General features: G+C 41.2%; 1 protein-coding gene across 1 annotated transcript; it reads right to left on the reverse strand.

Moving 5' to 3' along the window:
• Positions 1–2,794: 2,794 nt before the first annotated feature.
• On the reverse strand, positions 2,795–19,956 carry upf3b (UPF3B regulator of nonsense mediated mRNA decay). Its single transcript, XM_068047195.1, has 10 exons — positions 19,747–19,956; positions 18,713–18,819; positions 16,925–17,031; positions 15,698–15,823; positions 13,422–13,535; positions 8,347–8,390; positions 8,020–8,211; positions 7,791–7,945; positions 5,764–6,058; positions 2,795–4,620 (listed from the first exon to the last, which is right to left on the reverse strand). Exons 1-10 carry the CDS (start codon positions 19,855–19,857, stop codon positions 4,453–4,455), a joined length of 1,419 nt encoding a protein of 472 aa, XP_067903296.1. The 5' UTR covers positions 19,858–19,956; the 3' UTR covers positions 2,795–4,452.
• Positions 19,957–19,992: the final 36 nt, after the last annotated feature.

Genomic DNA, 19,992 nt, shown 5'->3' on the forward strand with positions numbered 1-19,992 from the left:
AAGTTAGTTGTGTACAATCTTGTTCTCACCCAACAGTCACACTTTCAATGGTGGGTATTGGATACCAACTTGGAGCAAGATTGCAACCCTGTTATGTTTGTGGTGTCTGCAACCTTGTTTTCTGTTTTCCTTGCTCTTAGTTCAGTTCTTTACTTCCTGATTCTAACAGAACAAATGTCGAACTTATTATTAATGGAGACAGTGGTGCAGTGGTAATGTTACTGGACTAGTAATCTAGAGGACCAAGCTAATACCCCAAGGATATGAGTTCAGATCCCACTGTGGGAGCTGGTGGAATTTAAATTCAACTAATTACCGAATTCAATTAATTAAAAAAAAAATCTAGAATTGAAAGCTAGTCTTAGTAATGGTACCATGAAACTATTTATTGTCACAAAAACCCATCTGGTTCACTAATATCCTTTAGGGAAAGAAATCTGCTGTCCTTACCTGGTCTGGCCTACATGTGACTCCAGACCCACAGCAAGGCGGTTGACTCTTAACTGCCCTCTGAAATGGCCTAGCAAGCCACTCAGATGTCAAGGGCAATTAGGGATGGGCAACAAATGCTGGCCTGCCAGTGACACTCACATCCCATGAAGGAATATATTTAAAAAATTGACTGGACAAAGGTTTTAAATATCCCTCCTGAAATTTTCTTCATGATTTTAAGATCGATCAGGAGATTTTTTTTCTTCTTCTGTTTGATAGGTGGCAGTTGCCTTACATTCAAAGAGATTAATTTTAAGTTCAGCCCCAGCAATAGTTTGTGGTGTTTGTTAGCATGCTACAGCCTGCCATAAAGGGAAAAGCCGGAGTAGCATAGAAAGGTGTTGCACCCTGGTGCAGCCATCAAGCAGAGGAATGGCCAATTTACTTCCCGTTTGGCCTAGCCTGTGGGAGCATTATCCCCTCACATCTATCATAATGTCTTACATATGCCTCACTGTGCACACCTTTCTATTTATGCTTTCCTTTAAACCCAGATAGGTTTCCTTCCCCCTTCCCATATCCATATCGGTTTTGGACTCCAATTTACATTCAGAAAAGCCAAATCGCATAGTGTTAGCCTTCACACTTATGCTAGCCTGTACAGATGGCTGCAGTGTGCACAGGTTCACTGGATGATTGGTGGAGATTTCGAATCCGTATTCAGCAGGCAGAATTAGCACTGCTATTCACCCAGAGTTAATTACATTTTGAGCAGTGAGCTTACGCATTGAGAGATGAGCTATAATAGCTACACTGTTTTTGCCAGCATGTATAAAAGGGGCATTTGCAACAGAGATTTTGCACTCACTTCTTACTCGTGCAGAAGTATAGCAGGAGGTTCTATGCTGGTGACTGCAGTTCTTGTAGTTGGGGAGTCCAGTAATTGGCTTTAGATGAAGAGACACTGAAGGGGTGGGGCGTGGAGTTTTCTGGTCAGTCTGGGATTTTCAGGAGGAATTTAATGGCATTTTTTCCTTGGAGCAATTGTGTAGGGAGGTGGGCCCTTCGCTTGTTAAAGATCCAGCTTTCTGGACTTTGCAGGAGTGAGTTTTACCAGAAATCGGTGTCAGGGTCCAGAGCAGTCACCTTTGGGAGCCATGCCTTGTCATTAGGTTTGGTCAGACCATAAACTTCCATTGCTGATGACAGGCGCGTTGGGCCGAAGGGCCTGTTTCTGTGCTGTAAAACTGACTATACATTTAGCTTACATGGAGTTTTCAGGGAGCGAGGGAGAAACCATTTCCTCTGGCAAGTTGGTCGGGAACAAGAGGCAAAAGCTCTAGAGAGGAAATGGGGAGAAATTTCTTCACACAAACTGGGCAGCATTTTATGCTCTCCCAAGTGGCGAGTTTGGTGAAGAGGAGGGCATTTAATCAGACAGGATGGTGGTGGGTGGGGACTCTGCCACCACCCTGATTAAGTCTGCTGTGGGAAGTCCATGGATGGCCTTCCTGCCCCGCTGCCAATTGAGGCCCTTTAGGAGCAATTAATGCCCAATTAAAAGCCTCCCCACCACTGCTGGTATTGTCCCAGTGGCTGGCAGACCTGTTGCCAGGTGAGGAGCACGACATGCAAACCTGTGTGGCGTTGCTTGGGTCTCTGGGGGTGGGTAGTGTCCCTCATTTCAAGGCACTAAGTGCCTGATCGAGGGACCCAGCCTTGGGAAGAGGGGGGGGGGGCATTGAGAGCCATGCCCCTGCAGTCAACCACCCCTGCCCCCCCCCGACACCCTCCTCTCTGTGACCCCCACCCTGCAAAACCCCTCATGCTATCACTTACCTCCACGATCCAGAGCCTCTGGTGGGTGTCATTCCAGCAGCAGCCACTGCCTCCTTGGTTGTGCTGTTGAGCAAAAGAGCTGCCAGCCTCCGATTGGCTGGTAGCTCAGTGGGAGGGACTTCTGCCCTTGGGGTCCTGATCCCAGGAAAGACCTGCCAGTAGACTTTTAATTGTCTGATTGGCTCGTCATTTGGCGAGCCATTCCCCAAAGGAGGCAACGTGGTCTCTCGCTGGCTCTGCAGCTAATGGCTGAAACCCCCGTCACCTCCATAAAATTCCCCATAGGGTTGCCAAGATGTGGAACACACTACCTGAAAAGGATGGTGGAATCAGATTCTATAGGATCTTTAAAAGGCAACTGAATGTGCACTTGAGAAATTGGACAGCTCTTTCAAAGAGCCAGCACAGGCTGAATGGCCTTTTTTCTGGGCTGTAAGATTCTATAACAGTCCAGAAATACTCAAATAAATAAAGGATACTGTTATAATTGCTAATATTTCAGGACGAAACAGAACTGCACACACCTTGTCATTGGTATTTATTGATTGCAAGTGTTCAACACTGTTGAAAGTATAAACAATGCATGAAAAAAAAAACATAGCCTTGAGAATTAAAGTAGCAAAAAGTTTCCATTTTCTATTGAAGGAATCGTTTCAACAGTTCTTGGAATGTCCCAATAGCTTTGCAACCTTTCTGATGCTGCACAAAAAGTAAAGCCAACAGCGTTTGCTGCTCCAAGTTGCGTTTATTTTAAACTGTAACTATCTCTTAGACCCTGAAGGTATGTGCAATGACCACACGATGTTAAAAAAAAATAAAAGAACTAGGAACACTGCAAATCAGGGATCAAGAAACAGGCTCAATATTTACCTGCTTATTTTGCCACACATGATCCAAAACTAGTTACACACTGAGTAAATTGTCAAATAAAACTGGTTATGATTAAATTTCTTTTCTACCTTCTTCCATCAGCACTTCTCCCGCACCGCACCCGCCCCCCCCCCCCGCCCCCTACTGAATTTCAACTATTTTTCCTACTCCAGCATTAGACTGCCTTTCCAGTACCTTTGTTTAAAAGCGCGTGTGCACAATCACACAGCCTTTCCAGCCAACAGCAGGTTTCCATAACGCTAAACATCAACAAATGAAAGACTACAGCTCGCCATGATAGCAGCACCCTCTGCTGGATGGCCAGAGTGGCACTGCAGGAGACTTCCTAAGGCAATGAATGGTGCTGTGAGAAAAAGGGGGAGGGAGTTATGTTGAGAGCAAATTTTTGATGCATAAAAGGGACAAGTATGAATCATTTCCAACTATTTTCTGATAAGCTCTTATTTGCACTTTATATATGGCTGGATGATTGAGTACAATGAGTTAAAAGGAACTGGATTGCCACAGTGACAGGAAATGAACAAAGTTAGATTTTTCAAGATTTTCCCACAGGAATCACTTAGAATTTTAGTAAATAGATCTAATGGGTATAAAAGAATAGAACTGAAGCATTACATAACCTCCACAGTCCCTTCAATATAAATTGCAACTGGTACTTTTTCCAAGTTCTTAGTTATAGACATGCCTAATCCTAAAATGCAGCCCCTATGACAAGTGTGAAAGAACAAATGCTATTCTCTGCCCGCTGCGCACCCCCCCACCCCACCCCACGAGCCTTTTCATACATTCCACAAGTGAGACGATCAATAAGGCCACTGAGAATTTGGTCTCCCATACTATAATCTGTAATGGTGCAAACTTAACAACCCAGATAAGTTATTGTTAGCATTTGCTGGTATAATTCTGCTGTAGCTGACAGAACATTTCCTTTACTTGCCTCTTGCCTACTGAAGCAAATGATGGGATGTCATTAATATCATATCAAAGCTGTTGGCTAGTACATTTTCAAAGTCACTAGCACCTGTCTAGTAAGCGCAACATCTAATTTACATCCCAGTTAATCTCCAACTGCAATAATCTTGCACGTCAGTGCCCTGTCACAATCGTGATGGCAAAATGAAACCTCCATTCTTAAAATAGGGAAATTACCAGTTTCAAACATTTTATCTGACAAGCAAACCACACCAGCTTCGTTCTCTGAACTCCTCTCCAATAAGGACACTTTTGGACTTCCCCCACACTTGGTCGGTTTACCGCGACTGCTCAACCTTTGAACTAGCAGCAGCTTTTTCATTCTTCACTCTCCTTTTCTACAATATTCCTGGAAGCCTCAAATTCCTCTTGTTTCTCCTCACTTGTCTCTGGCGACTTTGTGCTACACTCACTAGACTTTGCGCATGTCATTAACCGGCTGCGGCTCCGTGCCCCTGGCTGGTACAGCTGCATAGTCGGGCGGTCCTGGAAATAAAAACAAAAATGGATCATAAAAGAGCTGAAAATATCCAGAAGAATTACACTTTTGAAAGTTGGATTAAATGCCATCACATTTCATTATAATAAAATGTGTTTTCTTTATTAAAATTATGCACAGTGGCGCAGTGGTTAGCACCGCAGCCTCACAGCTCCAGCGACCCAGGTTCAATTCTGGGTACTGCCTGTGTGGAGTTTGCAAGTTCTCCCCGTGTCTGCATGAGTTTCCTCCAGGTGCTCCGGTTTCCTCCCACATGCCAAAAGACTTGCAGGGTGATAGGTTAATTGACCATTATAAATTGCCCCTAGTATAGGTAGGTGGTAGGGAAATATAGGGACAGGTGGGGATGTGGTAGGAATATGGAATTAGTGTAGGATTAGTATAAATGGGTGGTTGATGGTCGGCACAGACTCGGTGGGCCGAAGGGCCTGTTTCAGTGCTGTATCTCTAAACTAAAAACTAAACATCACAAGCAATGCAATAAAATCTTCAGAGCAAAGTGCACAATTTATTACTATATTCCAGTGTAATACACTTACAGATTTATCAGGCACACTGCAGAACAAGGCATCCAATAATGCAATAAAACCACTGACAACATATCAGTCTTAGGTTGGATACACTCAGAGGCTAAGAGATATACCCTTAAAAGGTATTCCTCACTTTTGAAATGAAGTGGATATTGCACTGCCTTGGTTTCAATACTGCTGGGAAAAAAACTTAGCTTTTTATTAGTAGCTATAAAATTAACCTAAACATACCAACACAGCTAGGAATTTTAATGCAATTAAGCTACCAATATTGTACTCAAGATTCACTTTCATGGAATTATTAGGAGCAGGGTTCAAGTATTTAATTAGCAAATGCATTACGTTCGTGATCGCTAAGAATGTCAACCTGCAGAAAAATACAAAGAAGACAAAAAAAAAGCAATATTAAGAGATTTGAAGTATTAGGTGCCACTTTGATCAATGAAATCCAAGAGATTTAGGTGCACTACCATCAAAAGTGATGGCTGAGTATATTATATTTGTATCACAGGTGTTTTTATAGCAGTAGAAAGTGGTGTTAGTTTTACCAACATCTATTTGTTTCATTTACAAGAGTTTTTAAATGAAACATTCCAGTACCTTATTTCGGATTCGTTCCTTTTTTGCTGCACTATCCTCCTTCTTCTCCTCTTTTCCTTTGTCCAGCTTCTCAAAGCTTGGTGCAGTCTCTGAGCTTTCCTTCTTCCTGGCCTTTTCATTTGTTTCCTTCTTAATCTCTTCATCTTTTTTTCTAAAAGGTTTATCAGCCTCACATCGCTCCCTTGGCTTGCGCCGTTCTTCCTCCTGGCGTTTCTGACGCTCTTTCTCCTTCAGCCTTCTCTCCCGTTCCCTTTCCTCTTTTTCCCGGTAGTCTCTTCCACCATCGTCTTCAATCCTGTCGTGCCCAAACAAAGTAAAACGTACTCAAGGGTCGAAACAGAATTTTAAAAAAAATTGTTGTTTTGGAACATGGCAGATGCTGCCAAAGCTGCTAAATTGACCATTGCTTGTTGTCCCAAGAAGGAATGCACCTTAAATGAAGGTTTTAAACTGAATGGTTTTCAAGTATACTTCAGAGGGCATTAACAGTCAAACAGGTAGTACGACACTGGAGACACACATAGGCTACACTGGATAGGTGTACAGTTTTTCTTCAGTGAAGAACGTTAGTGAAGTAGTTGGATTTTTACGACAATCTGGCAGTTTCTCATTCATCTTTTCCTGGTGCCAGCCAATAAATTAACTGATTTCAACAAATCTATTTCACAATTCATCTTGCAGTGAACTGCATTTATTCACAGCTAATTGGTGCCAAGAGTGATAGTTTATATTCATCTGGGTTGCTAGAATAGGTGCACTGGTAAAATTGCACAGGCTAATTCCCACCAGTTCTTTTTAAACAGTGTTACAATTTGTGCTACTAGTTAACATGACTCATTACATGCAACCCAAATCTGTACCAAACACTCTTCACTTTGCTATCAACTGCGGCATAGTGTAGCACTCTCACCTCTAAGGCAGAAGGCTGTGGGTTAAAGTCCCACTCCAGTATAATACTGAGGGAATGCTGCACTGTCAGAGGTGCCATCTTTCAGATAAGTTAAACTGAGGCACTGGTTTCCCTCTTAGGTGCATATAAAAGATCCCAAGGTACTATTTGAATAAGAGCTGGGGAGTTCGTTCTGGTGTCCTAGTCAATTATCCCTCAAACAACACCCGTAAAACAGATTGAGAGAGCTATTCATGGGCCCTTTCTGTGTGCAAATGGGCTACCGTGTTTCCTACATTACAACTTAACTTCAAAAGTACCTAATTGGCTATAAAGTGCTTTGGGACACCTTGAGGTCATGAAAGGTGCTACATAAATGCAAGTTCATTCATTCACAGTACAAAGTCCACTTGAATCATACCTTATTGATCTGGATAAGGGTTTAGAGTAGTTACCAGATATCTGGTCCTTCTCCACCATCACACTCAGAAGTCTCACCATAGATTGTTCCTTCAACAGACGACTAAATTTCATACAGCTCTGCAGTACTGCAGGTTAGTAGTCCAGACTGACAAGATACAAATATGTGTCCACAAATTCCAGCAAATACTTTTACACAGGAAAGAAGGAAGAAAGTATATACAAGCCCTGTCACTCACACCAACTCCTCATGAACACTTCAAAAGATGCTTTAGCAGGTGCTAGGGTATGCCCCCATTCTATGGCCTTTGCCTGGAATTGATGCAGAATACAGAGAAAGTTTGTATAATCATTTTCTCTTCTAATACATGTAGCTGACTGCTAATGAATAGACATCTTCAAAACATTGCCTAGAAAATGCCTAGAGTTATAGGGGAAGAAAAATACCAACACAAGTTTGGTCAGGATTGACCATGCAGCACTTCTAAGCTTATACTGGGAAGAAACCAGTTCTTGAGCACTAGGTTCATGACCATATGAACTCAGAATGCACAATTACTTAGGGTTTACACCATCAAGTTCCTCCTTGATTGCAGTGTGCACGCAGACCAGTCCAACACCAATTTAGTACCATGGACGAAAGAATGTGCATGTTGAAACAAGCAACCAAATAATAAGACTGGAAAGGATACAAGCAGCTTAATTTATTCTCACTCACTTCTTTCCTTTATCTTCCTTGATGGCACTCTCCAGGCGTTTTCCCTGTCCAGTGAATGTTCTGTCCTCTTTAGCTCTTTCTCTCTCCAGTTTCTTTACTTTCTCCCTTGGCTTTTCTAAACTGGAGTCATCCCCTTTATCCGTCTTCTTCAGAAGCTATAAAATTAGACATTTTGTAAACATTTTAAATAAAAAAGTAATTTTGTTAGAATATTGACAATTTGGTGTACCTTTATCTTTGGTTCATCCTTTGATCTGTCCTTGTCTTTGTCAAATCCTTTCTCTAGCATCTTCTTTTGCTTCTCTGCTTCTCTTCTTTTCCGCCTTTCATCCTCTCTCCATTTTCTCCTTTCTTCTTCTCGCAGTCGCCTCTTTTCCAGCTCTCTTCTCCTCCTTTCTTCTCTTTTTTCCTCTCTTATTCTCTGGTATTGTGAGGAGTGAGGGGCGAGAGAATTGTGACACACAGGAGACAATTAAGGCTATATTTTGAATAAATGCAAAATTGTTTATCAAAAGACAGAACATGGGAAATCAAAGACAAAGTAGAAAGTCATTACCTGCTTATTTTTCACATAGTCCAAAAGTGGTGTGGTTTTCTTAGCTGTTAATGGAAAAAACAATTTCATCCACTTACATCAACGTAAAAAAAATTTTGATAGCATTTTGTAGGAATTCAGACATAACACTGGGAAAAAAATACATTAAAATCAAATATCAAATAGGATATTCAGAAGAAACCTCTTTACCCAGAGAGTGGTGAGAATATGGAACTTGCTACCACAGGCAGTAGTTGAGGTGAAGAGTACAGGGGAAGTTAGAAAAGTATATAAGGGAGAAGGGAATAAAGGGTTATGCTGATAGAGGTAGATGAGGAAGGATGGGAGGCAGCGACTGGAGCACAAACACAACATGGACTGGTTGGACCAAATGGCTCGTTTCTATGCTGTACATTCTACGTAATATTATACAGCATTTGGGGCAAACTGCAACTCAGAATACGACTCCATCGAGTCATGAATTGAAATTAGTGTAAAATTAACTAATGTAAATGAGCCAGCATGCAGAAAACATGGTGGGTCCACTTGTGCACGCATACTCAGGGTTGAATTTCTTAGGGGTAATGCATTTATTACCTAACATTGTTGCCTTGCGTGACTTGCTAGGATGTTTCACAGGACATTACCAGTCAACTATTTAGTGTGGACTAGGGTCACACACCATCCCAGACTGTGGAGATGTAACAGACTCCCTTCCTTTAAGGGGATTAGCGAACTAGTTGGGTTAAACAACCACCACCACAATCACCCAGCTGTTTCAATGTCATATTTTCTGGTGCTAGTCCAACAATTCATTGAATTTAATTCATGGTAAGATCGGAATTCATAACCTTGCACATACTCGTCTAGCAACATATTCACTGGACTACTTTACCTGATTTTGAATTTCAACAAGGCCATGCAAATATGTAGCAAAAAAAGGAATACAGTACAAAAACAGAAAATGGGAACTATGTTTTAAAATAATTTAAGTAGCATGCATGGAAGATGTTCAAGGTAAGGCCTGATTATGCATGCGTGATAAAGACAGATGCACTTCTGCCTCAAAGGTTACACCAAACTTTTATAAGGCAGGTTAGAATGATGTGATCCAATGTGCACCTATAGCTCATCAAGGACACAGAGTCATAGAGTCGTACAGCATAGAAACAGGCTCTTCGGCCTACCGCGTCCATGCTGACCATAATGCCTATCTGTACTAATCCCACCTGCCTGCATTAATTCCATATCCCTCTATGCCTTGCTCATTCAAGTACCTGTCCAGATGCCTCTCAAATGTTGCTACTGTTCTTGCCTCTACCACCTCCTCTGGCAGCTCATTCCAGATACCCACTATTCTTTGTGTGATAAATTTACCTCTCTGATCCCCTTTAAACCTCCTCCCTCTCACCTTAAATCTATGCCCTCTAGTTTTAGTCACCTACCATGGGAAACAGACTCTGGCTATCTACGCTTCTCATAATTTTACATACCTCTATCATGTCCCCTCTCAGCCTCCTTCACTCCAGGGAAAACAGACCCAGCCTATCCAATCTCTCTTTATAACTCAAGCCCTCCAAATCAGGCAACATCCTTGTGAATCTTTTCTGCACCCTCTCTAGCTTAATCACATCTTTCCTGCAGTGCGGCGACCAGAACTGCACACAGTACTCCAAATGCGGCCTAATCAACGTTATGTACAACTGTAACATAACGTCCCAACTCTTGTATTCAGTGCCTCAGCCGATGAAGGCAGGCATGCCATACGCCTTCTTCACCACCCTGTCTACCTGTGTTGCCACTTTCAGGGAACTATGTACTTGCACCTCAACAACACTCCCCAGGGCCCTGCTATTCACTGTATATGTCCTACCCTGGTTTAACTTCCCAAAATGCATCACTTCGCACTTGTCTGCATTAAATTCTATTTGCCAATCCCTTGCCCACTTTCCCAGTTTATCTATATCCTGTTGTAACCTTAGACAACATTCTTCACTGTCCACTATACCACCAATTTTGGTGTCATCTGCAAACTTACTAATCATGCCCCCCACATTCACATGCAAGTCATTAATATATATGACAAACAACAGAGGGCCCAGCACCGATCCCTGTGGCACACCACTGGTCATCGGTTTCCAATCTGAAAAACAACCCTCCATTACCATCCTCTGCGTCCTATCACCAAGCCAATTTTGTATCCAATTGGCGAGCTCATCCTGGATCCCATGTGTTTGAACCTTCCGGACCAGCCTACCATGCGGGACCTTGTCCAAAGGCCTTGTTAAAGTCCATGTAGACAACGTCCATCGCCCTGCCCTCGTCAATCCTCTTGGTCACCTCCTCAAAAAACTCAAATTCGTGAGACATGATTTCCCACGCACAAAGCCATGCTGACGATCCCTAATCAGACCTTGCCTTTCCAAATGCATATAAATCCTGTCTCTCAGAATCCCTTCCAATAACTTTCCCGCTACTGATGTAAGGCTCACCAGCCTGTAGTTCCCTGGCTTATCCCTGCTGCCCTTCTTAAATAAAGGCACAACATTAGCTATCCTCCAGTTTTCTGGTACCTCACCCGTGACTAACAATGATACAAAAATCTCTGCCCGGGCCCCAGCAATCTCCTCCCTTGCTTCCCATAGCATCCCAGGATACACCTGGTCAGGCCCTGGGGATTTATCCACCTTAATGCGCTTCAAAACCTCCAATACCACCTCCTTTGTAATATTGATATGCTCCAGGATATCGCTGTTTCCTCCCTTGAACTCACTAGCTTCCATGACCTTCTCCACGGTAAATACAGACGAGAAGTATTCGTTTAAGACCTCGCCCATTTCCCGTGGCTCCACACATAGATTACCACACTGATCCTTAAGGGGACCTACTCTCTCCCTAGCTACTCTTTTACTCTCAATATACTTAGGAATCTTTTAGGATCCTCCTTTATCTTATCTGCCAGGGAAATCTCATGGCCCCTTTTCACCCTCCTAATTTCCTTAAAGTGTACTCCTACATCCCCTACACTCCTCGAGGGACTCGCTTGATCCCAGCTGCCTGTAGCCGACATATGCCTCCTTCTGTGTCCTGACCAGACCCTCAATATCCCTCATCAACCAAGGTTCCCTAAACTTGCCAGCCTTGCCCTTCAATTTAACAGGAACATGCCAGCCCTGAACTCTTCCTATCTCACTTGTAAAAGTCGCTCACTTACCAGACGTCCCTTTACCTGCAAACAGCCTCTCCCATTCAAATTTTGAGAGTTCCTGTCTGATGCCATCGAAATTAACCTTCCCCCAATTTAGGAATTCCACTTGAGGACCAGTCCTATCCTTTTCCGTAACTATCTTGAAGCTAATAGAGTTATGGTCACTGGTCCCAACGTGCTCCCCCACTGATACATCAACCACCTGCCCAGCCTCATTTCCTAAGAGGAGGTCGAGTGTAGCCCCTTCCCTAGTAGGGCCATCCACATACTGCTTCAGAAAACTATCCTGGACACACTTAACAAATTCTTCCCCATCTGAGCCCTTAGCACTAAGGCAGTCCCAGTCAATATTAGGGAAGTTAAAATCACCTACTATTACAACCCTATAATTCCTAAACCTGTGATTTCCCTACATATATACTCCTCCAATTCCCTCTGACTATTGGAGGGCCCATAGTATAATCCCATCAAAGAGATCACCCCTTTCTTATTTCTAAGTTATGGCCTTGCTGGACGTTCCCCCCATGATATCCTCTCTAAGTACTGCCGTGATGTCCTCCTGAGTCAATAGTGCAACTCCCCCTCCTCTCTTACCTCCACCTCTGTCATGCCGGAAGCATCGGTACCCCGGAACATTGAGCTGCCAGTCCTGCCCATCCTTCAACCACGTTTCCGTAATAGCTATAATATCACAATCCCATGTACCGATCCATGCTCTGAGTTCATCTGCCTTACTTGTAAGGCTTCTTGCATTAAAATAAATGCAGTTTAGCCTACCAGACCTTCCACGCTCCCTGTCCTGCCTGCCTACTGGACTTGCTTGCTTTAACCGCTACATTTGCCTCAACTATCTCATCGGAGACATCACAAACCAAGGAGGAAAATAGTTAACTTTAATTGACAAAAGGAAAAAAATCATGTCAATCAATGTAGGCCTACTTTAGGGATAAGAACATAATAGGAGCCAGAGTAGGTCATTCAGCCCCTCGACCCTGCTCTGTCATTTAATAAGATCGTGGTTGATCTGAATGTGGCCTTAACTCCACTTTCCTGCCTGACCCCCTGCACCCTCCCATAACCCTAGAGTTCCTTGTTGATCAAAAATCTGTCTAACTCAGCCTTGAATATATTCAATGACCCAGCCTCCGCTACTGTCTGCGGAAGAGAATTCCAAAGATTAACAACCCTCAGAGAATAATTTCATCAGTCATCGCCATCTTAAAAGAGAAACTCCTTATTTTGAAACTATGTCTCCTACTTCTACATTCCGCCATTAGGGGAAACATATTCTCAGCATCTACCCTGTCAAGGCCCGTCAGAATCTTATATGTTTCAATATGATCTCCTCTCATTCTTCTAAACTCCAATCAGCATAGGCCCAACCTGCTCAACCTTTCCTCATAAGACAACCCCTTCATCTTAGGAATCAGCCTGGTGAATATTCTCTGAACTGCATCCAACGCAAGTATATTCCTCCTCAAGTAGGGAGACGAAAACTATACACAGTACTCTAGTTACAGTCTCACTAATGCCCTGTACAGTTGTAGCAAGACTTCCCTACCTTTATACTTCATCCCCCTTGCAATAAATGCCTACTTTTTCATTTGCCTTTCTGATTAATTACTTGCTGTGCCTGCATGCTAACATTATGTGATTCATGTACAAGGACACCCAAATCCCTCTACCGATTATGATTATACTTAGAAACAATTACTAAAATTTAATATAGGCAGTAAAAGATTTAGATTAAAGGGCACACAATTAAGATGAACTCTACAATAATTTATGGGATCAAATTCTGCAAATGTCATTTTTATCCGTGGACTATAACAGGTAAACAGATGTCAGCATGGAAAATGATCAGACTTATTAAAATAGCTCAATTTACCAGCTAACTCTTTAGTTTTGGCTTCAATTTCCTCCAGAAGCGTTTCAGGATTGTTTGAATTTTTTTCATCATCTGCATTATTATAACTCTCCAAAAACTTTTTATATTCAGGATCTGAGAAAAGAATACAGACAAATGAAAAAAAAAACTACCAATTCTAAACTAAACATAACCAAGATTCAAAAAGAAAACTTAAGACAAGGTTCTGATTAACCTGCTCCTTTCCTGGGGGGAAAAAAAAACAACTATCTTCTAATTTTCCTTCCCAGAAGTTTGTGACAAAAACTTCTCTGTCAATGGGGCACAACAAACAGTGCAGTTCAGGAACTACACTCCAATTCCTATCTCTGCGGGAGATCACAGTGTGCTCCTTCTGCACCTATCCAAATAGCAGAAGGTTGAGTGTGCATCCTAAGGTACTACACATTGTTGCTTCACCATTCTACCTTCAATATCAGTTTGATTGTTTTTTAAAAAAGCATAATAATTACAATCCAAAATATCAGTTTAAAAAAAAAGAAAACAGCTAAATTCTAATATTTTTGGTTGATAACTCTTTCAGTAGTACTTTTGTACACTATATACCTTTTCTTGGGTTAATTTATTTGGACAGTTTTTTTAGTTAGCGATAACTGGCTTGTCCGAATTTAGCTGATCTTGGTTTAGGGCACTAACAATTGGCTTCAGTGCCTCTGGATTAGGCATAGTAACTATAACATAGAATAGTAATATATAAAGACCAGAATCCCAACAACTGGCACTTGGGCGTTCCCGAACACAAAACAAATATGGCAACTCTTTTCATGCAGCTTCCTTTAGCAGGGAGGGCAGCCCAGCCAATAGACTTCTCTCCAGCAATATTGGTCCCGGAACAGCTACACGAATCCCTGTGTTATACTAGGAGACCTGTAAGGCCCATCTTGCATTAAGAGTGCTGTTATTACAAGGTATACTGTCAAGTCATCTAACTAAAGAAAACAAAACTCATGACAACTTAACATTGGCATGTTAAAATGTCACAGTGCTCTGGGACTTGAACCTGCAACATCAGCATTAACAAAGTAAGAGAACATCCTAAATCAGTTAAAGAAATTGATTACGCTGCAGATTAAAACAGCAAAACATGAGAGATTAACTAAAATTATAGCATTTTTAAACATTTTACTGGAACCGATGTATCCTTCAGTCATCGTAGCCCATGACATGAATTGTTCTGTAGCTGTTTCCACATCTAAAACATCAGCATTTCCTTGAGCTACTTTTAATTCCGTTAGTTTAATAAAAAGGACTTGAGTGATAGATTGAAAGAACAGGCAGGATTTCGAAGCCAGCTTTTAACCCAGCAAGGTTGCCAAATTTAGCCAAGCTGCTTGATATAGCCCTCCATCCAGTTCAGGGTCGAATTTTGCCCAGTTGGTGAAACAGTCAGTGTTTGCTATCATTACCTTATGAAACTGACTGGAACTTCTAGTGTCTGCAAATGTACATTTAAACTTGGAAATCTAGAAATGATAGTCAGTAATTCCTTGATCCTTCACAGGCAGCACTATTGAAGTCCCCACAAGCAGCAATCTTTAGAAATCAAGGAACTGATGGGAACATCCCCTTTTATGCTGTATATCACTGTTAAAAAGCCCCCAAAAAGTTACACCTTGTTAATGAGGTGTAAACTAGGTTTTTAAACAGTGTACTAAATCCTAACTACTGCTGAAGAACCTCAGGCCCTGAAAAACTAATTTCATGTTTGTGTAATGTCATTTTCCCATTATGATAAAAAATTTCATAGTTTAATAAAGTAAAAATTTATAACTTTCTTTTACATTTCTTTGAAATCTTTATTTCGTACTTTAAAATTTATATAAAAATGAAAGTGAAGGATAATCAGTGCAGTTTATTTCCTGGTTTGCCATCTGTGAGAATACTTTAATTTGTGCTTACTCTGCTTGATGCCATCCCAGTTCCTCTCCCTGACTGGCTCCAGATTCAAATTAGGAGAAGGTGAAATCCACACCACAGAGATCGCTGGACCTTTGTGGACAGCTTTCTTTGAGGTCAGCAGCAAGCGTCATCACTTCGCTGCTGACTGCAATGTCTGGACTTTCACTAAACACATTTCCTTATGAGGTGACAGAACAATAGTGATAAATAAATGAGTAGCTTACATTCTGCCCATCTAGCTGAAGGTCACGAAAGCAGAAAAAAGGTACAGGACGAGACATTAACAGTTTATAATGAAATGTTTACATTGTAAAAAAAATAATATAGGTACTCCATACCATCACTAAAATGTATATGATCCATACCATCTTCAATAGTTCCCACTTTTCCATCTTTTTTCTTGCTCTTCTTTTTTGGAATTTTCTGAAAAGGGGCAAATTCTACAATAGCAGGGTACTCCTGACCTATTGGTAAGAAGAGAGACAAGCATAGGGGAAAACAAATAAAGGGATTCTTATCAATTAAAAAAGGATCAAACTAAAACTTACCTTCAGCAAAATATGTTTCTGTCATCTTAAATGCATAAACAAATAGGGCAAACAAAGTGAACATTTTCTTTTTAGATCTATTAGACAGACTATGCAGTAATTTTAACCAGTAAGTTAAAATACATTGTAAAATTAAGGTAAGAGTATATGGTGCCCACTCAGTGTTGTTTTTACCAAGTGAAGTAATACTCACTAACATCTGCATCGCAGGAACTAAGTTTCTTTCACATGTGAAATAAATCCAGTTACAGAATGCTAACAGTAAAACATCTTTTATGGTTTCAAATCACACTTAAAGGGTTCCTTTTAAAAAATTAGAATCAATTAGGTGACTGTCAGGATAGCAGTCTAATTGGTGTGCAACTCCATCCTCTGAGGTGTTCCACATCTACTGATGGAAGTAAAAAGCAACAAAATAAAGTTGGACTGATCAGGACACATAACTGAAAAATTTAAACAGTTTTATTTAACATTTCCTCGCAACAGTTGTTCACAATTGCAACATGCAGAGCACCAATTTTTTAAAATAAAACGTATCTTGATCTTTAAGGCATTCACACAAGGAGAAACTTTTCATTCTAATAGGATGCTTTAAAAGCACATTAAAATGGGCTTTTAGTGATCACAGCAGTAATCATTACTAAATTATACTACTGGGGAAATCTCAACATCAATATTTCCTTTAAGCAATAAAAATATTAAAAAGGAATCATTCAACATTCTCTCCCATCCATTTTGTTTGATTTTGTTAAATAATGAGAAATATTAATAATGTTTCTAGGTCTGTGAAGTTTGCGAATGAGCTTCTAATGGAGTTTCTTTCTACATCCCCATTACATCGGTGTTGTTGAAAGTTTTTAAAAAAAAAGGCAATGCCCAGAATAGATAGACACACACAATTCCTTACATTTCTGAAAATGCACGTATGAAGGCAAAGGACTTAATAGATGCCAATTGAAGAAAGCAAAATGAAAAGATGTTAGCACGCACAGACATAGAGAGTTAAAAATACCATACCTTTGCTATCAATGAAAACATAGCCATCAAATTGATCCCTGAAGAGGACAATGTCCTCTTGGTTTTTAAAGTTGATGTATGCTCTAGAAAATATGTGGGGAAACAAGCTGTAGGAAAAATAAGAGATATAACATAAGAAACAACTTGAAAAGGTGCAATTAACCTACATTATTTTGGGGAATACTGCACATTACAAAATTTGCAGTCTTTATTTATGGTTTCGGCAACATGTAAAACAGAAAACTTCCCTCATTACAGCCAGATCATGTTTTATACATTTATTATGGATTAGAAATTGAACTCCGACCCAATATAAAAAACACAAACTGAAACATAATTTTAGGGTTCAACTCAAAAGGCTGAAATTTATTGATTGAAATTGCTGCTGTTGCAATAGTTCAAAAAATGAAAACGCTACAGTTGGAATTTCCCCAACAGGTCAGCCGAGCTGACTCATACTACATCTCCATGAAATAAAGAATACTTACAAAAATTCCACTTGTGAACACTCGCTCTCATTTCATAAAGATTAAATCCAAAAATGGCTGCCCACAAATCAGATTAATTATAGTCACAAAGTACTAACTATAATTAAGTTCAGAGCGCTATTGCAAACAAATGGTTCAGAAGTGCTGCCCATTGGGACTGTCAAAATAAGTAAAAGCAAAATGCTGGAAATCTGAAATAAAAACAAGAAATGCTGGAACCACTCAGCAGGTCTGGCAGCATCTGTGGAAAGAGAAGCAGAGTTAACGTTTCGGGTCAGTGACCTTTCTTCGGAACTGGTTGTTCTCAGTCAGCAGTAGGTTCAACAATCAGCTGGACACATTGTCCACGCTCATCACGGTGCTACACCTTTTTTGAGCAAAGTAGGACTCTGAAAACAAATTAGTTTGTTTATTTGAGACTGCAGTTAGGTTGCTCTATTGGTCTGAGACCAGTAGCTGAAGACCGAAGTGCAGCCAGCAGTGCCTAAGCGAGATAATCTGTGTTTACGTACTTACACAGAGCCAAGTTCCTCAGGACTAATTTTAAATGTTAGGATGGCTGGAAGCAGCCTCTTATTAAAGAGAGCACAGGTCATACAAGACAGCAACGTGAAGGCTTTTTTCTTTCCACAGAAAGACTAGGATCTGACTTCAGAGTCACACAGCCAGTTTTGTTAGTTGTGTATCCTAAATTGTTCTGCAGCCCATCAGGCTTACAATCAATTTGATCAGAAAACAGTTTCAGTACATAGGTGAAAATTAAACTCTAGGGTCTCTCAGTGGGGTTCTAAGATTTCATCAACTGACAACACCATGAATATAGCACCACAATATTTATTTAGAGATACAGCAATGAAACAGGCCCTTCGGCCCACCAAGTCTGTGCCGACCAACAACCACCCATTTATACTAACCCTGCAGTTATCCCTTATTCCCTATCACCTACCGACACTAGGGGCAATTTACAATGGCCAATTTACCTATCACCTGCAAGTCTTTGGCTGTGGGAGGAAACCGGAGCACCTGGGGAAAACCCACGCAGACACAGGGAGAACTTGCAAACTCCACACAGGCAGTACCCAGAATCGAACACGGGTCCCTGGAGCTGTGAGGCTGCGGTGCTAACAACTGTGCCACTTGACCCTTACCACAGGAGGTTGAAGCCATCAGTTAAGCCATCAATTATGCATTTAAGGGAAACAAGGGGCACCCCCTCTGATTTTTAAGGTAGTTTGATTATGTGGCCCTTGTGATTTTAAAAAAGGTGTTCGACAATTCTGCTGTTACAGTAACTTCTTACCTTGAATTGGTAGAAAAAAACTCAAAGTAATCATGTTCAGGCAACGGGGCAAGTTGCTCTTCTAATTGTTCTTTTGTCAGACTGGGAGGTAAACGACGGATCACCACCTAATGGGTCAAGATCAGCTACTTTAAAAAAATATATACAATGCACTTTTATCAGAACAATTTTAAAAATCATTCTAGTTTCAGAACAGATGGCTCAGATTAGGTATCCAGTATAGTACATAATCTGTGAACATCCAAATTACAGAACAAGTGCAAACATCCAATTGATATAAGTTTTGCAACAGATATAACAGTTCTATCAGGCTCTTGTGGTTGTTGTCATATAAAAGTGCATTTCTCACATGAATCACTTACAACAATAAGTTAAGCATTCATTAGAATTATGGGCACTGGAAAACAAATAGTTAAGAAAGCAGGAACTTCCAGAAAACAATCCAAGCCCAGCTGCCTTGGAGTTGTACATTCAGAGTGACAGCATCATAGCTTTAGTCCTGAGATACAATTTACAAAGCTGAACATGGGACCATTACTGTCATCTGTGGCTCAGTTGGTAGCACTCTCACCTCTAAGGGACAAGGTTCCCAGTTCAAGTCCCACTCCCAGGCTTGAGCACAAAAATCTACAGACAGTCCAGTGCAGCACTGAGAAAGTGCTGCACTGGCAGAGGTGCTGTCTTTCAAATGAGATGTGAAACCAAGGTCCCACCTTCTCACTTGGGCAGATGTAAAATACCCCATGGCACTATTTCAAATAAGAGCAGGGGAGTTGTGCTGGCCAATATTTATCTCTCAATTAACATCACAAAAAATGATCTGGTCACTATCACATTGCTGTTTGTAGGAGCTTCCTGTGCACATACTGGCTGCTGCATTACAACAGTGACTACATTTCAAAAAGTACTTCATTGGCTGTAAAGCACTTTGCGACATCTGGTGGTCGTGAAAGGCGCTATATAAATGCAAGCCTTTTTTTAAGCAACAGCAACATTGCCTCCTGAACCTGACTCAGGCCTGTTGCGCCACAAACCTTGGTCAAGGCCTCTTTCTTCTCCTTCTTCTCGGGTCGCTCTGCCCTCTCCTCATATTTAATCTCCACTTTCTGCTCCCTGGGTTTAGTATTCTCCTTGTCTTCCTTCATATTTAATGACGCACCCTGCACAGGCCTCCCAGTGACTCACTCCAACTTCAGCTGAAGCCTGGCCTTTTGCTCCCTGTCACGTCACTCATACCCGCCTCCTTTCCTGATTGGTGGACGCGTGTGGTGAGGGTGGGA

Source organism: Heterodontus francisci, chromosome 15 (genome assembly GCF_036365525.1).
Source record: "Heterodontus francisci isolate sHetFra1 chromosome 15, sHetFra1.hap1, whole genome shotgun sequence".
In the NCBI taxonomy this organism is placed as follows: domain Eukaryota; kingdom Metazoa; phylum Chordata; class Chondrichthyes; order Heterodontiformes; family Heterodontidae; genus Heterodontus; species Heterodontus francisci.